Genomic DNA, 27,790 nt, shown 5'->3' with positions numbered 1-27,790 from the left:
TTTAATAAATTGGAATGGAAACAGAATTATGTCAAAAGTTATTATTATTAAACTGCCTTATGCTCAATTTAAATGTTTGGAAATCAGTTTTAACATATATCCACAGATGGGGTTCCTTTGAACCCCATCAGGATCACACCATTAGTTGAGATATATGATTCTTAATTAGATTGAAAAAAATAATAATTGTAAGTGCTTGAACCCACATTTCAGGAACACAGAATCACACTGACGAGATTTTAATTTAGTCCCTCTCTGCACACTTGGGCCCCTCTGTGCCCCCCTAGAATCCTACAGTCGCCACGGCTCCTTGGATACGCTGACTGACATCGGCACCTCCCCTCAGTGCAACGTTTCCCTGATGAGCGATGCTCCTCTAGCACAGTAACAGAGACTTGTCCATTTTGTCAGCCACTTTTCACTAGGGACAATAAGTTGCGCGTTACCACTTTTTTCCCAGAGTTTGTGGGGACTGTGACTCCCGAGGCATGCTTCACGGATGGCCGACAGTGTTGTGGTCCCTTTGTGAGTTTCTCCACAGTGCTCTCCCCTGGCTGAGGTTCGCTGCAGCTGTGGCTTCTCAATAGGGCTTATTGTAGACGCGCGGAGTGTGAGCGAGCAGCGCAGTGATTGAGCGGAACGGAGGGAAAGACGCCTGTAGTGCAGGGATGCTCCTGAATATGTTTCCTTCACTCATTCGGGAAGAGCGCGTCTAGAGCGCTTACGACGTGACGGAATCCTTCTGCATTTTCACAAGAGCATTGACAATTTATCCGCGCGCGAAGGACCAAGAGGAAAAGGTGAGCGTGATTTTTTTGCAGCGTTTACTGAGGTGCAATACCGTGCAGACTGAGTGTATTTGCGGTGCCTGTTAACATACGACTACAAAATCATTATAGAATGACATCTAAAAGTTGAGAAAGGGCAGTATTTTATGTATTTATTTTTTCAGAAAATGTCTGTTTTATTTAACGGACTGCAATGAAAGTATTGCATTTGCTATGGGGAAAAAATAATAAAAAAGGAAAAATGAACGAAGTCTTTTTAATTCAATACAATATATTCACGCACTATGCAGTTTAAAATATTGTAGAACAGTGTGGTCTGCATCAAGATTTTAAGAGCCGCTTCTCAAAGTTTCTCTCACTGCCTGTGATGTTTTAATATTCAGCGCTTTTCCCTCAGGAGCATCTGTGATGTCCAAAAGTTAAGGTCTGGCAGTCAGCATTTTAATCGAGCCGCTGCGAAGTACAATTTCTCAGTCCTAAGAGCAATAGTTGGGACCTTGCCAGAGAGTCGCATTTGTGATGCAAATACTGTCGTCTGTAGTGTGACTGTGAAAGATTTATTTTTGATGGGAAAATTGCCCCATGTTAGTTACAGAGGTTGTTGTTTTTAATTTTATGTGTAGTATTATACCAAAACAAAAGCAGATATAACAGATACAGAGGTGCAGATTTTCCTCACACCTCCGTATCGATATCAAATACCTCTCTGTCAGGATGCCACTGCAATGCCAACAACAGCACGGAGGCTCGTAGTGGAAACTTCGCTTGTAATGTGAAGCTGGCGGCCGCTAGGTGGCGCGTTGAGTGAACTGTTTGTGAGGCCAACTTGATTTAGTTTATATTATAGGGTGTCCAAAAATTAATTGTGGATTTGGGTGTGTGTTGGTCAGTAGGCCTATAAAGTAATTTTCAGTATTATTTGCAGAATATGTTCAGTTTCCTTGTGCTGTTACAATTGCTTAGGCTACTTCCTGACTTAACATCTGGTTGTAGCACATTTGCACTATCGTGCCCAAGCATAAAGGGCTGTCTTCAGAGGGATGACCAATAAATGTCGCCCTGAAATCTGCGGGTCCCACTAAGATTGTATATGCTATAGCCCATGGCTTTCATGTTGTTTTTTTGGCCCCAAGAAAAGATTATGAAAAAGGGAACCACTGTTGTAAAATGGTAGTTTTAGGGGGTTTTGACATGTTTGTGAAATGGGACTGGTGTAGTTTTGCCAGGCCATGATGTACACTGAAAAAAAAAGTAGCTAGTAACATTTACAATTAATTACAAAGAAACTGCAAGGGACACTTGCAGAATTAGAAATTCTGAAATAGTGTTTATTGTCAAATGCACTCCAATAATATTGGTTTTATTTACAACTTAAAATCATTATTCAATTTTTTTTTTTTTTTTTTTTTTGGGGTCACCTATAAACATTTTGTACGAGGAATTTTAAATTGACTGTGTTTTGCATTAACATGATGCACTGATTGCACTTTTATGAAAATATAATATGAAAATACTTTTTTTGTGAAGCATGTAATGAAACAGTGCCAGAAAAATTGTCCTTTAATAAATTATAAATGTATTCTTTATTAGAAATTTTCATCATGCATTCTCATAAGCAGCCATATCTAGCCCAGATCCTTTCGTAATCTTGTCATAGTCACCCTCAAGAGTCTGCACAGCGAAGGGCAGCCATAATAAGAAGGCCATATGCTACCAGTCCGCAATGTGCTGTGTTTGATGTCCAGATGCCAGGAGCCTTGCTTTGCTCTGTGTTCGAGCATACTGTCCCTGGTGCGTGCCACAATCGCTCTTGCACCGCAGGGGGTCTATGACTAGATAGTGTGTTGAGATGGGTTTTTGGAGCTGAGTCTCTGGCTGTGGCTGTGGGCGCTCTCTCACAGGGCGGTCTGCGCTGAAGCCTAAGCTCCTCTCGTCAGATGGCATGGGGGGCTAATGAGACTTCATCATCCTGTCCCAGACCATTTGGGCGATCTGTGCTGAACACAAAGTCCGGGGCCTCAGCCAAGCCTGACAGCGAGCAGATTCGGGCGGGGAAAAATGTTAGTGGGGGGCTGGACGGAGAAGAGAAACAAATATAGTACACTCATGGCATGGCATATAGTCGCCTTGTAATGTACAGTAATTCTTAATAGGTTTTTAGTCACGAATCATGATTTGATCCATCCAAAATAATCAGAGAATAATCAAATAAAACCGAAAAGGATTTGTGATGGATCCTGATACAGATTGTTTCAAAGAAGCTTCAAACTGAAAAATAACAGTGTAAATTCATCAATTATGAAACCATTTCAATTTAAGCTGTAAAGCAGCTCTACAGAAGATAATCGAGTGCAAGAGTTGGGTGCCAGAAGTAAAAGCTCCATTAATTTTCTCCATAGGGGAACAACAACGATAACTTGTAAAACTTTAAAGACGGACCTGTTGTGAGCTCATAGGTTGTTAATTGATGGTATATACTTTTGTTGAAGCCATCTGTTTCTATTATTTCAACTTTCAGTTTAATCAGTTCAATAACTGTCAATGTTGCAAAGTTCATCAATTATGAAACGAGTTCAGTTCAGCTATAAGCTGCTCTGCAGAAGGCATTATACAGCTAAAGTCAGATCAATGTTGATTCAGTTCAGTTCAATAATGGTGTCGATGTTGCAAAGGTATAATCAAGATTGTGACTCCTTTGCGTATTATGTTGCAATTTTCCTTCATTATAATTTCAGTCGTAATTTGGGTCCTAAGCAATTTAGTCGTGCAAACTTGTCCTAAGATATTGCTTCAGGCGCACAGCATTAAAAAATCCCTGGGTTTGTTTCCTATGTCCTTGTTTGCTGTGTTTTAATGCAAGCGAATGATAAATGATTCATATCACCTTCCAGCTCTCTATTAGCCTGCGCTACGCTATAAGCATTCCAGACTCAAAGCTCTTTTTATTTCGCAGCGGTGTCATGTAGCACTTCAATGAAACTATTGGAGGTCAGAGATAATTGAGATGTTTAGAGGATTATTTTGCCATAACTGTGCTTTCTTGATACCCATCGTCAACCATTTTTGAAAACTTTGTAGAATCTACTCAGTCAAATGCATAGAGATCTAATCAGCTGCTAAGCACCTGTAATTCCCCTATAAAGTGAAGCTTATGATAGAGATTACAGGCTTTAGATGAGACTTTTCCCCACTGAAGGGTCCTGGCACTGTGGTCTTCTGAAGCAAAGCACAAGATGTTCTGTTCTTCTCCAGCAGCGCTGGTGCTTTTGAGCTTGGAGAGAATACAAGGAGGGAATGCAATCCCAGAGGGATGCTTTTTGATTTACTCTACTGTTCACCTTCAGAGCTCGAGCTTCAATTATGCTATTATTTTGCAGAGTTACAGTATCTGTCAAAGCTTTAATGTCGCAGATGTGTTTAACACCTTTTATTTAAACCCTATATTACCATCAACACTTTTTAACAATGCTAACACTTTAACACACATCGTTTGAAGCCCACCTAAACCTGCAAGAAATATAATTAATCTTATGTACTTGCTGCGATAATTGCGTAGTTTTGAAATGCCACGCACTCTAAACCCAACATGGAAGTTGTTATCTCTGTAAAGCGTAGGTCGGATCTCATCCTTTCTCGGACAACGAAGGAATTCTGTGGAGATTTGACATCCCGTTCAACATCAAAATAAGCTGTTGAGGCGTGAATCCTGCTGCTGTTGGTTTGAACTGCTGGAAGGACAGATTTCTCTAGAGAACGTATATGTGCTCTACCCAAATCCCTTTTGAACTGTTTTTTTTCCAGACTTGTAAGTGTTTCACTTTAAAAGGATGTTAGAAACACCTAAAAGGCTCTCTCGGACCGAGAAGCTCCAGGGACCCCTTAGGAGAATTTTGTGCCTGGAATTTTGTCACTTCAACTTAGAGTGCACACTTTTAAATTGTAGTTCTCCTTTTCAATTTGGAGCATGAGGGGTTTTATACAATATAAAAATCCAGTGTCACTTACATAACACATAAGGTGCAGTGCAGCTTTGTAGTTCTTAGTAGCAGCTCTTGAGCTGGAGGTTGTAGGTTCAAACCCCAGATGGGTCCATTCATGAGCCAATGCCATTGTGCTCTTGAGCAAAGCACTTAACAAAAGTCACAGATTAGAAAGTGACTGGTAAATGAAGAATAATATAATGCAATATACCTGTGAAATATGATGATGATAAACTGTGAGTCAAAGACATTATGCTCGTTTTTTTTTTTTTGTCAGGAACTATTCGTTTATTTAAAAATACATTAAAATGCAATTCATACCTGTTATACCACTTCTATGAATATCCAAATTGAAATTAATTTAGATATTTTTAAGTTTAAAAATGGTACAACTCTTACATCTTAATGAAGAAAAAAAGCCTTATTCTTGAAAAGAAAACATTAAGTACTTGGCATAATCTTTTATTAGTAATAAAAAATGAACAAAGATGCTTCTCTGCTTTTTATGACAAAGCAAGGTTAGCTAAGGTTGTAAAATGTCATGTGATGTTTACCTTTATATATATACATATATATAGCCTATATATATATATATATAGCCTATATATATAGCCTATATATATATATATATATATATATATATTTATGATTAAGATGTGTACACACATTCAACATGTAAGGTAAATGTTATTACGGTTTGCTTGATAGATCACGTGACATTATTAATTGAGCATTAAAATGAAATCTTTTATTTTATTAATTTTGTATTAACTGAAAACCTTTTTTTCGAGAATGGTAAAAAAGCCATATAAAATGGTTTCAAAACCATATGAAACCATCATGAATACAGAGAACATGTGTTTTAAACTTATTTGACATATTTGACCCATATGCTGCCTTGCATAAGTATATGCTCACTCCTTTGTTGGGACTTGGGATGGTACATATTTGCTTTATTTCTCCAAACCTTTGCATTGGAACTCTATCCCTCTCCTTCCGTCTGTTTCCCCCTCCCTCCCCGGTTCCCTTCAGCCCTAAAGATTAATGTGCTCCACTTTCAGCAGTGCTGTCAAATGCCCATCCAGAGGAAAGAGCTGAATGTCCATTTTGCTCACCTGTAGTGGTCTGCCTGCACCTGCATCTCAGACTGCAACCTCTGAAATGCCAAAAGTCATGTTGTCTAAATCGGTGGTTCAAATGTGAAGTGCTATTGTAAAAATGACTCTCTTTTTGTATATTTATTTGACTCTTTTCTCTCACTCTGATTTTCTTCAACCTCTCTCTCTGATGTCTGTTCTCGCCGCAGGTTTGAGAGCTTCAGCTACAATCATCGTTCATTCCTGTGGTCTCTCCCATCAATTTCTGGTCAGACGGTCTGCTCTATCCCGATACCCGCGCCAGTGCTGAGGGTGGTGCACAGTTTCCCAGGAGCAACGTCTTAGCCTCAAGATCTCTGGTGCCCGTTCAATACGGAGGAGTGTATTTTTTTTTGTTTCCTTTTTTTACTTTCATCCTTTCATCCAAAAGATGCAGATAGGCTCTGCAGTGTGGACTGGACTGACTGTGATGACTATGCTGCTGTTGGCCCAGTGGGACGTGGGCTGCAGGGGGATGACACTGAACTCTGTCCCGCTCCGTCCGGCTTCCCTGAGGCCCATCAGAGCTAGTGTGGGTGCATCCCTTCAAAGACACAAGCGCAACTGGGTGTGGAACCAATTCTTCGTCCTGGAGGAATACACAGGAGATGAACCTCTCTATGTTGGCAAGGTAAAGCAAAATAGGCTATATCCTCTGGCTCTGATATTTTATATGTACTGAGTCTAGTGCACTGAGGTCATTCCTGATGACAACTAGGGCTGAGCACTATTGTTAAATTATTATTTTCATTCTATGTTGAATTCATTATGTGAAATGCATAAATTTAACAAATCTCATCAGAAAGGCAGACAAATTTAGAAAAATACTGAGAAGGCTAAAATTAATACCTGGTATTGTTCAAATGTTTGGGGTTATAAGATTGTTTTTTGAAAGAAGTCTCTTATGCTCACCAATGCTGTATTATTAGATCAAAACAGTAAAAACAGATGGAATATTATTACAATGTAAAATAACGGTTTTCTATTTAAATATATATTAAAATAGTAATGATCATTACTGCTGAATTTTCAGTCCAGTCTTCAGTGTTGTTCTGAAATGCTAATTTGGTGCACAAGAAACATTTCTTATTATTATCGATGTTGAAAACAGTTTAATATTTTTGTAGAAACCGTGATGCATTCTTTTCTTGAATATAAATAAAAATAGGAATCTTTTGTAGCATTATAAATGTCTTTACTGTCACTTTTGATCAATTTATTGCATCATTGCTTAATAAAAGTATTAATTATAAAAAGAAAAAAATCTTACTGACCCCAAACTTTTGAATGGTAGTGTGCATCTCATTTGACTACTTTTGGCCAGATACAGTGTGGTCACTTTTCGGTTCTTTTTCAAAGAAATCACCCGAAATGGATGTTTATACCAGGTGTAAAAGGGATCTTAGATCACGTCCAGTGGCTGCCTGTTAACTGAGCTGACATGTTTATTTAGATAATGTACTTGGGGTGCCCAGAAGCCAGTAGAGCTGTCCAGTCGCAGACTTATTTCTCTGGAGTGTCTGGCAATGTCTTGTGCCCTAGCCGCACATGATCGCTATTTCTGCTAGATAAGATAAGATAAGATAAGCCTTTATTGTCTCCAATTGGAGAAATTCGTCTTGGGCATTCGAGAGAACAATGGCGACACATTACATATAACACACACCCAACACACAGGTAACCTACACAAAACATGCTCATAATTATCCCATACAAAACTTCATTTAACATCCAACAACCACACACAGTACCCCCCATAATGCTAAACATGTGATGCTAATTAAACATGACTAGCAAGCTATTGTGCATAGACCTGGCATACGCAGACCTCTTGAGACAGGCTCTTGCTTTTGTGAGAAAGTTTTCATTTTAAAGGAGCTGTATCATGAGGAATCATGACGAAGATATGTGGTACGCAAAGATACAGAACTCAAAAAAGTTTGTTGAATGCATTGAAACATCAGAGAGAGTGAGAAAAAATGCAATTTTAAACAGAAATATGATGTGCTTGAAAGTTTAAACACTTTTGATTATCACATTTGTTTTGATATAGTAGCATTATATCTGCCAATTAGAAAGCATTTCTCATTATGGCACAGTGAAACAGATACCCTCGCATACACATGTCTCATGTTTCTGTCATGATGAGGTTTAATAGTACTTTGTGAAGAAGATGTGTCAATCAAGCTCCTTAATGAAGTGCATGTGAAGAACAGATGCTCTGCCTGCATATTTCCTACATGTGAATATTTGAATCAGTAATATAACATTACACTGAGGCTCTTTTAAAAGCTTTGCTAATATTAATTTACAGAGAAGGCAGGGGTTGATGTATGCTGTCCCATCAAAGCCCAGGCTTTGGCCTTTAAAGTGTTTTAGTCATTTTCCCTCATATTAATGACAGTCTGTAGATGAATGTGTAGCTTGTGAATATCTGATGCATTGTTTGATCAAAACTCTTTGGCATGTGGATGATCATGTTTTTAATGAATATCACATGTAGTGTTTGATCAAACCTCTTTGATGCGATGTGGATTTTATAGTCGTACTGTGATCTACAGTAAATGAGCCACACAAAGAGGAAAAAAAGCATCATCACAAAAGGAAGCGTATTTTCTTTTATGTATTGGCTCCAGTCCGCTAGCAATGTGATTGCTTTATACGCACAGGCTTGTAAGTAGTTAGCTTGATGCTAAACGCAAAGACAGCCAAAAGCTTTCCTGTTTTAAGGATAATGAGCCAGATACTCCAACACGCCACCTGCTCTACTTTCCTTGGCTTTTACAATACATTATCTCTCAGCCACTATATCACACACCTCTCTACCTTCACACACTCAAAACCCTGACAGCCAGGTTGAACCTTATTAGATTTTGGCTCATCTCCAATTCACTCTAGCCGGAGGGATCCGGGCAAAAGAGAAGTGACTGAACGCAAATGTTTCCCCCGTTCTGAATAATGATCAGCGTAGTAATGTACAGTATAGGGTGGCTTATCTCTCTATCTTCCCATAGGAAAGAGAAGTTGCAAAATCTCTTGAAGCTCTCAGATGTTTCTCCTGGACCATAAAGAGATTATGCTTTGGTTCTCATTAGAAAGAGGTGCTCATTTTATACCTCTATTGCTATATGTCAACATATGACACATTTGCATCTATTTTTTATTGATTTGAACCAATTCTAGGATAAACAACTGAGACAAAGTTGATGAGGCAGAACTGAGAACTCCATTAAGCTATGAAAGGGCGACCTTTGAGCAATAACATTTTCCTCCTGGTTTCTCTTTCAAATTTCGCCATCTTTCACGTCTCAAGTGCTGAATGTATTCTGTATGATGGTCAATGGCTGGCTGCTTGTTCTCATTTCTTGGCTTTTTTCTAGACATTCATCCTTTGATCTCTAGTGAGCATGAAAGATGGTCTTGTTCATCAAGATAAGAGTGGCATAATACAGACATAAAAGACAGGGTCCTCATAAACAACTAACCATAAGATCTATAGACCATTTTCATATTTTCTTTCTTTTCATGCCTATGCCCCTTTTGATAGTATAAACAGCAAAATAAAATAAAAAGTAGTGGTTGACTGATATGTTTATTTTTTATTTTTATGGTTGATTTCTGGGGGGCAGGGAGGCTGATGCTGATTTATATTTACATATTTTATGTTAATACATATTATTAATTGTAATTAAATTATCAGATGCACACAAAATTGCTGAATGAGCCCCTATTTTACATAATTTAACTGTACATATATTTAAATGTAACTTTAAATGAACAAAAAAAGAATTGAAAGAAATGAATATTTTTTTCAGCAAGGACACGTAAATTGATCAAAAATGACAGTAAAGTCGTGTATAATATTACAAAAGGTTTCTCTATTCGTCAGAGAATCCTGAAAAAGTTTATTACAGTTTCCACAAAAATATTAAGCAACACAACAACATTGTTAATTATAAAAAACAAATGTTCTTGAGTACCAATTCACCAGAGTGAGCATCTGTTGGTGAGCTTAGGTACACTCTCAGAAAATATGGTACAAAAAAGCTGTCACTACTAAGGTACCCTTTAAAAATTTTCTAATGTACCATTTAGGTACTAATAACTTAATAATAACTAATAACACTTTTGGTACCAATATGTACCTTTCGAAAGGGTACCGCCCCAGTGACAGCTTTTTTCCCTTTTTTCTGAGAGTGTATGACAGAGAGTAATTGTACCGCTACTCTGCAATTACCATTGGACACAACTGGATAGCTGTTGTATTCTTGAGGTTTGAGGCAAATAGAAGAGCAGGAGATGAAGTCTGGGACCCAAAAGCTTTTATTGATCTTCAATACACAGTTTCATGGAAATTGCAAACATATATCAATCATAACATATAAAAACTTTACATAAAAGGTAGACAATGCACACTGTTGCAAGGTCAGGCATAAGTTCTGGCTTCTGACCTTTTGACCCTGATCTAACAGAGAGCAGAGACTAAACCCTTTCAGCAGCAATTTGGCTTGATGATGCTCTTAACTTCTAACAACCTGATTTTTACGTTCATGCAGAAAGTTGAAAGATGCGTTGTGCTCCTATAAAGAGACAAACATACTTCCCAGGCAGAGATTTGATGTCGAGACTCCAGGCTGATTGAAGAAGGACTTTGATGCTTCCAGAGAGTAAAAGAGTAGAACCTTTTGAAGCAGTTTTCACATCAACTATCTTCATCTTTTCATTTATATCTTTGTTTTTTTGGTTTCAACCAGTCTTTATAAGAAACATAAGAAAACTTTAATTTCCGTCTCTAATTAACTCTTGAAATAACATTTTCTTTTGGTTTTATGCTTTATTGATTGTCTCTCACTCTTGATTCATGCTGGAAAACAAGATTTTTCTGTTACTGAGAACAATGAGCAGAGAAGCGTACAGAGCGGCTTATTCATAATCAAACAAGCAGTCTGACATACAGCAGTCCAATCTGCTCACCCGTTATTATCTGTGAAATTATACCAGAATGAATTTAATGAATATGTCTTTGCCATCTTGATATCGTACCATCAGCGACTGGGATTATTGCCCATGGTGACCTCTTTGCAGCCTGATGAATATGGATATGATAGGTCCAGCTTGAATAAAATGCTCAAACGAGAGGGATGTCAAAGAGAGCGCAATGAATAATGCATATCCGTGTCTCTGGGGTGAGTTCAGTAATATCAACAATTATTAGAAATGACCCCAGTGTCTCCACTGAAAGTACACATTCATTACAGTACTTCCAGGCGAGTTCACTTCGGAATAAGCATAAACAAGTGTCCGATGTCATTAATAGTTCCATCACAATTCCAAGTTTCCTGGACTTTTATCCTAACCGCGTATTTTAAAATCTTCCCTCTGGTTCGGAATCACACTGATTTGACGACTTGCAGCTGCTTGTTTCCCTCTCATTGTCATCTTTGAACATCATAAGATGTGCAGGGGCCGTCGGTTTAAATCCCTCAGCTGGGTGTTGAATGTCCGTTCATATTTTGCCTATATTTGTTGAGTACACCAGAGAAAAAGGCTTTGAATTCAGCTCTAATTGGGGTGGATCCTTTGATGGTGCAGTTTGTGCAATAGCAAGGTGGGGAACGTTCCCAGGCCGATTTCCGTCATGATACATTTGCATTTCCTTTTTCCTAGCCTGCCAAAAACAACTCGTAGCTCACCTTCTAAATGCGCGCTTAATAAGAAGCAGACCAGGAGTGCCGCTGTAACCCTGCGGTGAGGATGAGAGATCTAGACTTTTCTCCCCTTCTGGCCACCGGGAAGCCTTTCGTCAGCCAGGCCGAGCAGATTAAACGCGCCCTCCGTCGCGCCCGCCCTCCCACCACATCAATGATTTGTGCAAACTGAATTAAACAAAATGAAACAGAAGAGAAAGAGTTCTTTTCATGTTGCAGATCAACAAGCGTTCCCCAAATCCTCTCTGGAGTGATTTCTAACATATGTTGGGTAATTAAATGCAGTGCGGGAGAAGATGGGCCGCTTTTCATCTGCTTCCAGTCCGTACTGGTCCATGCCACGGCCATTTGTCATCAGTGCAGATGAAAGTCATTGGGTTGGCAGTCACGGCCTGGGCTCTGGTGCCAACCCTGCGAGCATGTGTGCGCGCACATAAACAATCAGCAAGTATGGGTTCGCACCCGAACGCCCACAAATGGAGATGGTAAAGAAAGTGAATTGTGTCTTTTCAGATAATTAAGGCTGAGGGCATTGAGGGTGTCTAGTCGCAGAGGTGCTTTTTAATAGAATCTGGCAGAGTCTTTCTCATATGGAGAGTGATATGAGCTGACACCACTGAATCTAATGACAGGGAATAAGGAATCCTCCACAATAAGGGAAAGATGTGGCTCGCACCTCCTTGGCGAAGAGCAGCTCCACAACACAATAAAATACCATTTGCATTTATATAGCACTCTGCAGGTGTTGATTCAGGTGAAATATTACAACAGGGGGAAGAATCCCACACCACGGAAGCGTATTGAAAGGCACAGGCAAATAGATCCAGTATGTAAAAAGCTATCAAGTACAAATGACTGCCTTTCCTCACAGAATCAGTCGTTTGCCTTTTATTATAGACGGGATTTTAGCCTGGCTCTTGATTACCCGGGGTGGTAAGATGGTTTTAAAAGCAAAGGAAAATGACATTGGAAAGCACTACATCATCTGAGCTTGGAACAGGGAAGAAAATGCATGTCCCGGTTCTGTCGTTATCCATAAGAGTCGCAAACAGCAAGCACTGATGTACAAACAGTTCCAGAATGCCAAGCTAGGTTTCTTTCACCTTTAAATGGTGAGCCAAGGGTATTTCTGAGGCAATTGTCGCTTTAATGAGACTGTGCGTGTCTATGCTTATGTGCTTACGCAGCGATTATTGATAGCTGACAAACTAACATGCCTCAGGTCTGTCCTTTATGCTAAAAATATGAGTTTGGATTTGTTTAGTTGGTGTGAATGCAGGTTTTTTTTTTTTATATATATAAATGTGTACCAGTGACCAGGGCTCCAGACTAACATTTGAGAGCAGTGGCACCAGATTTGATACTGCTGCCAAGGGAAGGGACAAAAATGAATCATCCTATCAATTTCACAAATAATTACAGTTACTAATAATATTACATAATTTATCAAAAACACATTTTATTTTTAATATATATTAGCAACAGTAACATTTGTGAGAAGTGTAAACTAAAAACCTAATTATTATAGGAAAATAATTGAAGGGGTGGTTGATTATGATTTCACTTTTCTAACTTTAGTTAGTGTGTAATGTTGCTGTTTGAGCATAAACAACATCTGCAAAGTTACAATGCTCAAAGTTCGAAGCAAAGGGAGATATTTGCTTTTAAAGAAATAGCTTTTTAAGGACTACAACAAACGGCTGGAAGGGACAACACAACATTCCTCCCGGGTTAGTGACATCACCAACCCTAGAATTTACATAAACCCCGCTCCCTGAACACGATTTATAGATTATCAAGACAGAATATGCTAATCAATGACTAGAAGATAACTACACATCAGCTACATAAATTCATCAACTAACCATTAAGAAATGTCCTGTTGCATTCTACATGTTGTCACTTCTTCTTGAGTCTCTCCATCATTGACTCCGTTGACATCATCTGACTCCAGTTTGTACATAAAAGGCTAAAAGTTTTAGAAATTTTCAGTGCGTGTCTGTGTGAGGTAAAAGGACACAAGCCCTTGAAGCTCCGCCCTCTGTCGCGAGCAGCAGCTCATTTGCATTTAAAGGAACAGACACAAAACTGTGACTTTTTGCTCACCCTCAAAAAGTGACAACTTTAACATGCTATATTAAAAATATCTGTGGGGAATTTTGAGCTAAAACTTCACATAGACACTCTGGGGACATCAAAGACATATTTTACATCTTGTGGAAAGGGCATTATACCACCCTTTTAAATATTCTGATGGTGTGACTAAGTTTGTGTTCTACAGCCCTTGATTCTACTTTGTACTTGTTTTTCCATAGTATCATACATTTGGAGTTCATGGTAACATGGGTAAAATCATGTATGGCTCCTCACTACCATGGAAAAAAGTAACTATTTGGTTTCTAACTAAAATACTGTAAATATATTCCCTTACCTCCATTTAATACAGTATACATGACTAATATAGTAACATTCAATATGACTATCCCATATTTTTGTCAAAATACCATGGTTACAGTTCATGTTAGTACAGTAAATCCATGGTAGATGTAGGTAATTTGTGAATTCATCAGCTTTCTAACTTTGATCAATTCAATGTTTCTCTTATTTTCCACTTTAAAATGGTCATGAATTGAGAAATACATTTTTCCTTGATCTTTTGACATGCAAGAGGTTATTGTACTATGAAAACATCCTGCAAGTTTTAGAACTCAAGCTTTTATTTGAAACCAAGCTCCGAAAACGACTCATTTCAGATTTCGTCACATTATGACATAATAGTGTGACTGTCACACACACTCAGTTTTGTTTGTTCTTAGTTTCTGTTTTCATGGACTTTCAGTTTGTTTTCATCAGTCACATGTGTTTCTTTGTCTTAGTTTCCCGCCAGTCATCAGTTGTCATGGACACTATCTAATCACTATCTCATCTAATCATCACACCTGTTCGTTATAATTTTATTATCTCTGTGTATTTAGTTCCTCTGTTTTCAGTCTTTGGTTGTCGGTTGTTGTATGTGTTTTTGTTGGACACACGGTTATGTCTTTGCACCTGCTTTTGGATTAAATCTTTTATAAATTTTAAATCTGCCTTCTTCAGTCTTCTACATCTGGTGAAAGATTGCCTCTACAACACCTAACCTTTCTACATCATTGCATTTTTGGCCCCTCCCACAGGCGCAATAGTGAGATGCTAAGGAGATACAGGATCATTGGACTAAAATATAACATTCCTTGTTAGCGCTGGATGAAAAAAATCGATGCATTGCCATCCTCTCTCCAATGATTCTGAGCTTAGTTTTTAACCAGATGCGCGGTGACGCTGCGTGTGCTTTAGAAACACCCGTATTCTGCTTGCTTCCAATTCCTCAGAACACCACTCGAACCATCCATAAAATAATCTTTCATAAAGTTCTGAAAGGTTGAAATGAATTACAACAACATTCGCTGGCTTCATTGCATAAGATATGCGCTGTGAGAAACACACGCTTTACTTTGTGACGCTTGCATATAAAACTTGTATACGTGTGCAGTCTCGCCCGCCGGTATTTTTATTATAAATGCTCTACGAAGACATCAGTTATGTCATTTGGAATGCAGTGGGCTTATATTTAAAAATATGAAACTCGCTGACAGAAGGCTGCTTTCAATTTCAAATACTCTTGCGCTTTGTGAAGAGTGCTCATACAGGCGGCTGTGTGCGACTCCGTTTAAATGGTTAAAGATATATGTGTATTAGTGTGGATGCAGCTTATTAGATCTCCTGCTGTCTATGATGTCATCAGTAATAATCAAAAAACAGTAAAGATCAGAAGATCACATTCAGACACTATAAATACAGAAAGCACTCTTTGGTTATTGCATGTAATATGTTTTTTTTTTCTTCATTATCTTCCACTTGCTTTTGGTTTGATCTGCTATATTAGCTTATATAATTAACTTTTAACAGACAATTGTTTTTATTTAATTTATAATTGTTTTAATTACATATGCAATTGAAAAATATATATATATTTTTTTTATTCTTCAAGTTGATAAACACCACAGTAAGACAATGGTATTATGCAAGACCTGTGGTAAATGATCATAAAATAACTCTGAATGGCAACAGTAGACCTTCTTCATGTTCACGTTTCTGGTCATATTAGCTTCAAGTACTGGATCAAACAGCCTTCATTCTTTCTGTCATTTCCTAAAGGAGAGGGTAACCTATTTTAGCAGTGATAGCATGATTAGCATTGGTCTTTGAGGATGACTGCGCTCTTGTTTCAGGCTGATGAACAGAACAGGAAACTCCCACACATCGAGGTTAGCACAGTGACTCAGCATCTAGTTTGTTTAAGAATCATCTAACATAATAAGTTTTCCACATGGCTGCTGGTTAGCATTATTGCAATTAGCTTTCATGCTTCATTAACCCCACTATTCTAAAGCTAAGGGATTTAAGTCTAACTGATTAGACGCATTCAAATGTCATAATCTATTTTGTTTCATAATGTTTTGTTGGTGGATACTTCATTTTTAGTGTCTTTCTTTAATATCGGATCCCATTCCTGCTTTATTATAATGAAAAAAATCATATTGAGCTAATTTTGTCTCTTTAAAAAGCGTCATCAACATGAATACCACTGTGAGTTTAGGTGAAGCTGTTGCTACAGTAGGTTATGGCTCAGGATGAGAAAATGCCACTTCCCTGTTTTATTCATATCTTTGTCACCTTGGATTTACCATCAAAACATTAAGCACAAAAAACAGCATGCCACTTACATTTGTCTGCCAAGACATGCAAAGGATGTGAGCTGTTATTTTAAGACAAGAAGATATGAGAAATGCTTTACTCTAAAATAAAGGTGAACAGGCACACGCAAAGCATATATAAATAGGGCTCCTGACTGTGAATAAATGTTTGCATTTTGTGAACATTTTCCCTGCAATTAAGTTTTGTTTGAGGTCCCACTGGTTCCGCTGCAAATTAAGTTGCCCAACTCTCTTAGATTATGGGCTGACATTCGTGTGGCAAATCAGAAACATCAAACTGCAAATGCTCCAAAAGCGGAAAGAAAAAGCCCAACTTGTTTGAATTGTGCGGCACAGACCATTTATAAGCTCGGCCTAACAGACAGCGCAGCGCAAGCTCAGAGCAGATTAATTTACTTGCAGATCGATCACACGACAGGTATTAAACTGTGCTGCGACATCCAGTGAGAAGCGTTTCAATTTGGCACAACATTTCGTTCACAAACCTCAAATGTGACCCTGGACCACAAAACCAGTCTTATGGGTATTTTTTTAAATATTGTTTTTATTGAGAAGTATACAGAATCTGAAAGCTGAATAAATAAGCTTTCCATTGATGTGTGGTTTGTTAGGATAGGACAATATTTGGCCGAGATACAACTATTTGAAAACCTGGAATCTGAGGGTGCAAAAAAAACGAAATATTGAGAAAATTGCCTTTAAAGTTGTCCATTTCTGTTGGCGACTTTGCTGCATACACTCACAAAAATATGTTTTTTATATATTTAAGATAGGAAACTTACAAGAAATCTTCATAGAACATGATCTTTACTTAGTATCCTAATAATTTTTGGCATAAAAGAAAAATCGATAATTTTGACCCATACAATGTATTGTTGGCTATTGCGACTTATGACTGGTTTTGTGGTCCAGGGTCACAAATGTCTTGGGGATTTAAGTTTTTTAAGTCCAAATGAAACAACGCTGACATTCTCAGCAGCATTAAAAGGGGTCAAGAACTGCATTTTTTAAATTATTATTTTGTAATGTTTCCTTAAGGGTGCACTTATAATGATTTTTACATCAGAAATTGTCATAATTTAGAAATAAAAGGCCATTTTCTACCCTGAAAAAGTTGTCTAATTATGGTCTGTGATACTATGATATTTCTTATGATAAATAATAAGCATTGCTGTTTTGTGACTGTGGGTAGCCTAAATACTAGTAGTTTAAAAACTATAACTGCTCTGTGGTGAAAAATGTATATTCTTTAATTTACTTAATAGATTATTTAGTTTGAGTCTACTATATTTATACTGCTCATAAAGTTTGGGGTCAGTAAGTTTTTTTTGAGAGAAGTTTCTTATGCTCACCAATGCTGCATTTATCACAGAAAAAAAAAACAACAACCTGTTTTCTACTTCATTCCTGTGATGTCAACGCTGAATTTTCAGCATCATTACTCCAGTCTTCAGTGTCACATGATCCTTTAGAAATCATTCTAACATGCCAATTTTCTGCTCAAGTTGAAAACAGTTGTTCTGCTTAATATTTTTTGTGGAAACCTTGAAAGCCACTTTTATTTGAAATATACTTTTTTTTTTTTGTTAATAATATAAACGTACTGTATCACCTTAATTGTCCTGTGTGAATGTTAAACTAAGCAATTTCTACACATCTGTATGATGCCACTTATTTTGCAGTGCTTAATTCGCAGACAAGAGGCATGTTCATTGCTTTGATTGAGTAGATGTAGTTAATTAAGGGAGGCACCATCTGTAATATATCTTGCTGTGCAATTTTAGTCACAGCTTCTGAATCGCTATATGAAGAAATTACACTAAACGCCTCGCCAGTGCCGATCACTCCAGCAACAACACCCATGTCAATTGTGTTATTGATTATGAAGTTCGTTTCAGATTGAAAGTCACTAATTATGTGAGATTGTGAGGAAAGTAACTGATGTGCGCTGGCAGGCAAGACACTTCCACATTTGCCACATCCATAATCTTTCCGTATTTGGAGTGAGTGAGAGTGGCTAAGAGAGGGAGCATCATATTAAGGGCACCCCTGCAGGATCCAAGAAGGAGACAGATGAACATAAATTAGCTGTGTGTAAAACAGGCAGCGTTTGTAATCTCACAACGTAATTGGGCTCGCTGGTTTGCCAGAGACAGATGACAGGGATGTAATGACACTCTTCATTTATCTTCTTTATTGTGGTGAATGCGTTGGCAGCGTGAGACTGGTCCCGGTCCAGATGAAGGAAACGTTACGTTGTGCTATCATCCACGTCAACAACAACCCACATTGCTTATTTACAGAGTCAGACATGGCATGACTCAGCCGGATAGTTTTTTAGGGGTGGTGAGATTGCCGGCAGGTCTTACTAAAGGCTGAGAGAGAAAAGGTGAGCACTCATCCCAAGACTTCACTGTCCTAACTGGCTTCCTCCAGTATAGTTTTCTTCCTCAGGCTCAGTTCTTCCTACCTCTCGTTCATGTTTTAGCTTCTTGTTCTTGTTCTCAGCAGCCCATTAATGTGCATCTTTTGTCGCTCCTTGGTTCTTTATCTCTTTCTCTTTCTCTAAAAAAAGGGCCAATGGTCGAGAGATAGAGGACTATTTCAAGAAGCGACCCCTGCATTGCATTTCTGCATAGGAGTGTGATTAACATGTTTTCCTCTTATTCACACACACACACGCACACACACACACACACACACACACACACACACACACACACACACACACACACACACACACACACACACACACACACACACACACACACACACACACACACACACACACACACACACACACACGCACTCACAAACATATACAATGAGCTATGCTCAGAGAGCTGATGATATTGATTGAAATACTTGGCACAGATATTCCAATATTGTCTTTATGTTGTTTATATTTCCTGTGTTGCCATATTTCCTATTGAAACAGGAAGAATGTTCATCTCATATTGAAGGTTTTGAAGGATTTGTTTTCTTCTTCTTTTTTTCTAAAAGCCTAATTGATTTTAGTTCCGTCATAGCCATGAACCATGATTTGCTTCATGGTAGTTGGTTGCTTTTGATATTAAGGTGAGGTTCAATTACATTTGATTGGACAAAAATCTGTGTAGTGCAGAAATGAGTCATCAAATATTTCATTTATTCTTATTTTTGCTCTTTTTCCCCAGAATTTTAAATGAGTATGTGCCTAAAAAGAAACTTTTAGGAGTACACAGGCATACACTACCATTCCAAGGTTTAGGGTCTGTAATATATATATAGGGTAGAGTGGGGGAAAACGCCCCCCTTAAGGAAAATGTGACATTACAGTGAAACAAAACATAAATGTGACTAGAATTGCCATCCCGGTTTTGAGTGACTATGGCAGGAGTTATTCACCAAATATTAAAATTGCTCAGCCTTCATAATTAATTAGTATTTTCACTGAAAATATTTTTGTACAAAGGGGGCGTTTTGCCCCAGCGGTGGGGTAAAATGCCCCCTTTCTTACCAACCAGTTTGCTTCATAGATCAACAGCAAAATTAACAGACAATAGTTTTTAATCTCTAAAGGTAAAAGGCAAGTAATGTATCAACATGTATATATATTAATATTTATTTCAGCAATGTTCAAAATAGGCAAACCTCCTCAGCGTAGGGGGCGTTTTACCCCACAAGCTATGAGTTTTTTAAAAAAATGTTTAATTTTTAAAATATAATTATATTCCTTATAAATAATATATGATCTCAAACTACAGACTTCACTATTCATCTATCATACATCACTGCGATATCCTGCAGAACAATATTCTCTTAAACACTTATTTACTAATATCTGAAAATTATAGCATTTACCATGTAATCCTCTTCTCTTCAAATGTGTCGCTGGTGTCAGCTTATCCATAGAGATTTGTATATCCCCGTTATCAACGTAGTGCATAGCAACAGTAAAAATGTATCTTGACTACTTTTAGTGGTTATTTTGGGAAAAACAGGTGGGGGGCGTTTTACCCCAGGGGGGCGTTTTCCCCCACTCTACCCTACTGAGTCTGTCATGCTCACCAAGGCTGAATTTGTTTGATCAAAAAACAGTAATATTATGAAATATCACAACAATAACTGTTTTCTATTTTAATATATTTTAAAATGGTATTCCTGTTATGACAAAGCTGAAATTCACTGTCACATGATCCTTCAGAATTCATTCTGATATGCTGATTTTTTGCTCAAGAAACATTTCTTATTATCATTAATCATCACTATCATCAACACAGTTGTGCAGTTGTGTCAACTTTTGTGGAAACCATGATATTTTTTTTTCAGGATTCTTGAATAAAAAGTTTCAGTTCAGTTTGTTTTTATTTGATAGGGACAAAGCATGTTAATGAACATTTGCACAAAATACACAATTTAAACAAGCCGGATTATAGCAACATTGCTAATTTACATCCGCAGTCCCTAGGCAGGTACACACAAAAACAAATACTCAACACACAACACTACAAAAAAACAATACCCAAAACACATTACTAAAATTACTAAGAAAATGTTTACACACCTGATTTGTCATAAGCCACTTCTTTAGATGTTCTTTAAAAGTGTGATAAGTAGAACATTGTCTTATTGACTGCGGTAAACTATTATAATATTTGCTCCCTATCACAGATAATACTTTCAGACCAAAAGAGGTTCGCCTATATACAGTAGTACTTCACAATCTCCTCTAATGACAGACCTGGTACCAATACCACAATCTGTCCTCTGTTTTATCATTTCTTTCAACGGAGGTGGGGCAAGCCCATGCCAGACCTTATAAATAAAACATGCATAATTTACATTTTTTACATTTTCAAAACTCAATGATTTATGTTTTTTTTTTTTTTTTTACAGTGATGAAATGAGAGTTTTTTCTTTTTTATCCAACACTTTTATCGCCTTCTTATACAGTGTTCCTATTAACTTTAGAGTTGTGTCACCTGTGAATGACCAACTTTTGAAACAATACTGGATATGTGAAAAAATCATTGAATATAAATACAACCTTGCAGCACCAACTGTCAATAATGGCCTAATGTACTTAAAATTCTTTAAATTTTTACTTACTTTTAATTTTTAAAAAGGCTTTTAAAAGTAAGAGTAGAATCCAAAGTAACCCCAAGATACGTAAACTCTTTAACAACTTCAAGCTCCTCCCCTATCAGAAATACATTTGAATGTGTCAACTCTACTAACTGTTTTGAAAACATCATACACAATTTTTTTTTTTTGTGTGTTCAATACTAAACCTGTCCTAGTAAGCCAATCCTGTATATTGGTCATAGCAGAAGTCAAAGTAATCGAGGCTTTTTCAAAATTCTTAGCATGGGTAAAAATTACTACATCATCTGCATACATCTGAACATTTACATCTTTACATACTCCAGGTAAATCATTGATATAAAGTGAAAATAGAATTGGTCCTAAAATAGAACCTTGTGGAACCCCCTTGGGGCAAGCAATAAAAGAAGATTTTATACCATCAATACATACACGGTAGCCAAAATACATTCTTTATCAGCTAAACTGTTGAAAAAGAACCAAAAATGTGTATTGCATTGTTTTTGGATAAAGTTAAAAGGCAGTAAACAATTTTTAGCAACCACTTTACTAAAAACTTTTTGAACTTCTGAGAATGGTAATACGTTTGACAGCTTTATTCAGATGAAAAGATATATACATTCATTGTAATTGTTTTAGATGAGTTTGTGAGCTGGAGCGATACAGCTGAGCACACACAATCTAATGATCTGCAGTCATCATCACGGTGAATTATGGTCAGAATAAACATTTGAAAAAAGAAATGCAGAGCCGAGCCACACAACAGTCATCAGACTGGAGTTGGCCTTGGAGAATTGCCAGCACTGACATCCAAACACACATTTACTTTGATTAATTAGCCTCAAATGTCATTAGCACACTCGGTTTCTGCACTGAAACCATTGTAATTTTTGATTAACTCACATCATATGTGGAGCAGCGCTATATTATTGGCAAGTAAACTGCAACCTAAACCAGATGTGACTAGATGGGAGCTTTTTTGCAGTCCTGTGGTGTGAAAAATGAATTAAAAGTACAATTCCATATAGAGACTCAGTTCAAATGTGGTCATAAACTGCATGCGTAATATAAAATCATTAAAATAATGGTTTTAGATGAATTATAGCATGTCACACCACAGGACACTGCATGCCTTCTACCCAAATACAGTCGTTCATTCACTTTGTCCCATGAAAGTAATGCAACTATGACACACCAGCCAATCATTCTGAGTATGTCTGTGAGAAACAGCATCATAAAGACTTATGATATGACAGGACTGCTTAATTGAAGCAAACAAGTTGTCTTTTCATACCAGCAAGATCCTGTACATGAAAGTATTGTTCAGCAGTGAAAGGTAGTGTATTGTGAAATGTGGATTTGAAGTCCAAAAATTGTAGATTTATATAAAGGAAAGAAAAGCAAAGGGAGGGAGGGAAAGCTAAGGACTTGGCTTATAATCCCCAAGGGAGCAAAATAAAGTCTTTCAAGAAATAAACAAGTAAATAAAATTCACTGCTGGTGACAGAAATACCAAGTCAGTTTCCATAAAATGGTAACGGCATGAGAAAAAGGCTCATAATGAGGATTTCTGGACTGTGAATTAAATTGGTTTATGGTTTATTACGGATGAGCATTGTTGGCACTATTAAGCACAATGGTAAATATAAAACAACAAACCATGTATAATTGTCATGCTTCTCGCAAAACAACTGTGCACTCATAAATCTGACCAAACATTTAGGACAGAACGACTGACCTCAAATAACTGTGAGATTCCCTCACTGTTGTTCATGTTTCTTTCTTCGTTGGAAAGGTAACTCATAGCAACAGCACCTCAAGCCATATTCTGTATAACAAGAAAGATATATATATATTTTTTTTTCTTTAATCCATCCATGTGTTTTGAGATTTATGAGGAAGAATAACTTGAGTTATGACATTTATTGAGTCCGTTCTCTTCTCTGCTGGAGAAGGTTTATCCCCATTTATTATTTAAACCACTGCAGAAGTACTTTCACATGAGTAAACAGAATTAATGTAATTATTCATTACTATGCTAACTAGACAACCGTTACAATGATGATAGATATGAACAACTGTTTTCTCCTTTCATTCTACCCTGTAGCTTCATTCTGATGTGGACAAAGGTGAGGGCAAAGTGAAATACGTGCTCAGAGGTGAAGGTGCAACCTCTATTTTCACCATCGATGAGAACACAGGTGACATACATGCCACGAAGCGCCTGGACAGAGAGGAACAGGCTTACTACACGCTGCGAGCTCAGGCCCAAGACCGCGCCACCAGCCTGCCAGTCGAACCAGAGTCAGAGTTTGTTATCAAAGTGCAGGATATTAACGACAATGAGCCCAAGTTCCTGGATGGCCCTTACAATGCTCAAGTTCCTGAAATGTCTCCTGTTGGTAAGTGCCTTGGATATAATATATGAGATGGATATACAACTAAATGATGTATTCCTACTGATTGGTTTGATTTTGCATGCTCATTTCCTCTAAGGTAATGTAAATGTAAAAATACATTTTGAAAACACTAATAATAAAATAACGATAACTGTTAAATTTATCTTTAGCAAATTTCAAAATGAATATCCATTTTTCCTACTGTACATTATAATGTTGCCAAGCCTAAATTTACGATTGATTAAAGTTTTTTATTTATTATTATTTTGACAAAATACAAAAATGTATCTGTATTAAATTTTGAAGATAAGTATCAGCTTATCATATCAGCCAGGGTTTATTGGTGCATCCAATTTAATGATGATTATTGGTAATTGTGTCACGTATTTGTTTAGGTATGGAGGGTTAGCTGAGGATAATGAATGCCCCGGTACAGGGCACTTGTTTGTTAGTTCGACCACGCAGAGCATAGTAGCTGACAATCACGCAAACATTGACATGCTTTTTTAGAAGAGAAATTAACATGCTGACTGCCACTGTCTGTCCAACGGCGTGAACAAAGCCATTAGCCTCTGTGAATGCAAGCGACCCTTGTCCTCAATGACTGCTTTATAGATCCATTTAAATTCATTAGCAGTCAACCGGTGATGAATGGATTTGATTAACGAGAAAATGATTAATTTAATTTGGTAATTAAGAAACAGGAGACTTCTGTTTTTTTACACAAGTCTGAGGACCACAACCTAACCCAGACACCTCTCCCTCACGCCAGACGTCAGCATGAGGCCAAATGGAAATTCACAACATATGCCTTATACTCCCATCCAATCACTTTCACACATAACGGTTTCGGAATGATGTGTGTTTAAGGGCTGACCATATGCCATGTCCTTAACTGGCTATAAATGTATCAGCCTGTTGAATCTAAAGTGATTCTGCAGAGGTACAAGGTTACCTATAACAGACTAAATCACATCGCACCATCTTATAAAGAGTAACACTCATTTGGCCTTGGTCCCTGCGGTGAAGTGTTGCCATGGTGCTGCATTTTTGTACACTCGGCTGTGTCTCCAGATGCTTAGGTTACCAATATGACAACATCTGGGCCTGTCCCCAAATGTCTGCTCTAGTTTTTTACAAGCAAACGCATTTAAGAATAATCTGCGTATTCTGAGGAACACCGCAGTTTGGAGTGGGCCTGTAAATTGTGCTCAAATGAGGGCCTGGCACTTTCCATTAGCCATTTTACAGTTTAAATAAAAAATCTAGGAAATAACAGTAAAACAGCACTAAACTTCCCTTTGTGCTCCAGTTCTACAGGATAAATAATAGTATGTGAAGTATAGAATCTATTTCACCTTTAATAATTTTGAAAGAAATTAACACTTTTATTCTGCAGCACTGCTGTATTGGATTGATCAAAAATAACAGTAAAGATTTGTACATTTGTTACCAAAAATAATTTTTCAAATAATATGCTGTTAAATAATCTTTCTAATCCTGTATCACAATTTCCACAAAACGATTAAGCAGCCCAACTGTATTCAATATTGATAAGAAATGTTTCTTGAGCACCAAATCAGCATATTATAATGATTTCTGAAGGATCATGTGACACTGAAGACTGGATTAATGATGCTGAAAATTCAGCTTTGCCATCACAGCAATAAATTATATTTTAAAATATATTAAAATAGAAAACTGTTATTTTAAATTGTACTAATATTTCACAATCGTAATGTTTTTTGCAGTATTTCTGATCAAATAATTGCAGTCTTGGTGAGCATAAGAACCTTCTTTTAAATGATAATACTAATAATAAATAAACATAAAATCTTACAAACCCAAAACCTGTATGTCATTGTGTAAAAAAAAGAAAGAAAAAAAAGTCATGATAAGATAAGGGGAGGCAAGTGCAGGCCACATACAGATTTGTGTTTAAAGTTCTTGTTTTGCAAGAATGCATGTCGTAATGAGAACTGAGGCAACACCAGCTCAGTACTCTGTAATCAAGACAGGCACAAGAATAAAAAAAAACACTGCAGAAGCCACGCAAGATATGTTTCTATCCGAGTTTCATTGTTAATTTATGCAAAAAAATATGAAAAACAATCACGAAAATAATTTACGGATAACGCAGTATTTCTATCCCATGTGTTCAAGAAATCATAATTGTAATTTCTGGGGAAATTGGCATACAATGGAAATGAAAGTTGTCACTGGGGAAGCCATTGTGACTCTTATCAAATGTGATTACAAAATGCTCTAATGAACTTCATGTATGCGTTTTGCAGCAGATGCCTCGTTTCTGGAACTGACAGCGTGTCAGATGGTTGAGGAATGCAAGAGCAAGACGTTTTAATTCAGCTTTTCCATCACAGGAATAAATCAAATTTTAAAATATATTAAAATGTTTGTTTTTTACAAATAAATGCAACCTTGGTGAGCATAAAAGACTTGCTGGATCAGAACAATGGACACTGATTTACATCCGTGCATCCTAATGTTTCTCTATAGGTTTATTTGAGCTCGTTCATGTTTTCGTGATAGGCTGCATCAGATTTCAGTTCTGTAATCAAGTGAGGCCCAATGCCTATGAATCCAGTTTATGTCTGGTAACATTTTGACCAAATTAGGTGGATAATTTTTTCCAGGCACATCTGTGGTTGAGGTTAAGGCAACTGACGCAGATGATCCCACATATGGAAACAGTGCCAGAGTTGTGTACAGCATCCTTGAGGGACAACCCTATTTCTCAGTGGAACCAAAAACAGGTATGCAGAATTTACAAATGTTTATTTCTTTGCAATGTTGTCAGTAAAATATTCAGACACTAAAATGTTGAGATTTGAAGCTTATCCACTCACCCGTCAATCTCTTTAGCTAAATAGAGTGCATTTTAAATCAGATTAATTAAAAAACACACATACAAAAAAAACTTCCTTTCCATTGTAACTTGAGTAAGAAGTCTTCTCAAGGCATTGACGCGGTAACCACCAATTCCTGTAATGGAAATATGGAAACGTCAAGAGACCACTATTTTGATTGACTGACTTAAAGACAGAATAAAGTTGATGGGACTTGTGATGAAGTTACTGCCGCACATTAGCAACTGATTACAGGGAATGAAATCCTTAATGTAATCAGCACTCTAGCTGTAACTGAGGTCATTTCCACATATGGACTCAATCAACTGGGTAAATTACAAACCTTGATTAAACTTTTTCTCCCTTTTCTTTTAAAGTGTACAGCTAATTTTAGAGACGCCACCACAACATGCGGGGGGAAATGAAGCCAGAGATGGCAAATAGCAGTGGTTATTGATTAGGATTTATCATAGCTTTCTTTATGCAAAAAGGAAGTAGGTACTATTTAATCACTCTTGGTGTGCCAATAAATAATTCCAAAACTAACAATGACTTGGAGAGGAAATTGATTTACAGTCCTACACTGGCTTCAGTGAATTTGACTCATCGATGAGAGATCCATTATGATATGGCCTAGCAAATCTGAAAAAGGTCCTTGCTGTTTAGATTACTAAATGGTAATCCTATTTTAATTGATGCACACTCCATATCCCTATAATACAGAAGGGAAGTGATCCATATTGTAATCTAGATGCTTTTTCACAGCTCTTTCAGGCCAGGAGGATGTTATCATTACACAGTACATCTCATGCATCAGCACCCCCCCATATTTCTTACATTTTAATCAACACTAGACAACAGGACGTTCAGTAAAACAGTTCAAACTTTTCTGTGCAGGCATTGTGAGGACAGCTCTGCCCAACATGGATCGAGAAGCACGGGACCAGTATCTTCTGGTAATCCAAGCCAAAGACATGGTTGGCCAAATGGGTGGACTCTCAGGCACCACTTCGGTGACGGTCACGCTGACGGATGTTAACGACAACCCGCCCCGCTTTTCACGGAGTATGATT

The 27,790-nt window shown here is 37.4% G+C and overlaps 1 protein-coding gene across 1 annotated transcript in view; it reads left to right on the top strand.

The window, feature by feature from the left end:
• Positions 1 to 381: 381 nt before the first annotated feature.
• The window catches only part of cdh7a (cadherin 7a), a 51,192-nt gene continuing 23,783 nt past the window's right edge, over positions 382 to 27,790 (top strand). The window contains exons 1-5 of the mRNA XM_084411118.1: positions 382 to 800; positions 6,075 to 6,535; positions 23,559 to 23,853; positions 26,505 to 26,624; positions 27,615 to 27,782. Of these exons, the coding sequence (XP_084267244.1) occupies positions 6,296 to 6,535; positions 23,559 to 23,853; positions 26,505 to 26,624; positions 27,615 to 27,782 (823 nt within the window). The 5' untranslated portion in view covers positions 382 to 800; positions 6,075 to 6,295. The remainder of the gene's footprint in view (positions 801 to 6,074; positions 6,536 to 23,558; positions 23,854 to 26,504; positions 26,625 to 27,614; positions 27,783 to 27,790) is intronic.

The sequence above is a fragment of the Rutilus rutilus genome (assembly GCF_951802725.1).
Source record: "Rutilus rutilus genome assembly, chromosome: 6".
In the NCBI taxonomy this organism is placed as follows: Eukaryota; Metazoa; Chordata; class Actinopteri; order Cypriniformes; family Leuciscidae; genus Rutilus; species Rutilus rutilus.
This window is presented reverse-complemented; position numbering and strand designations above follow the sequence as displayed.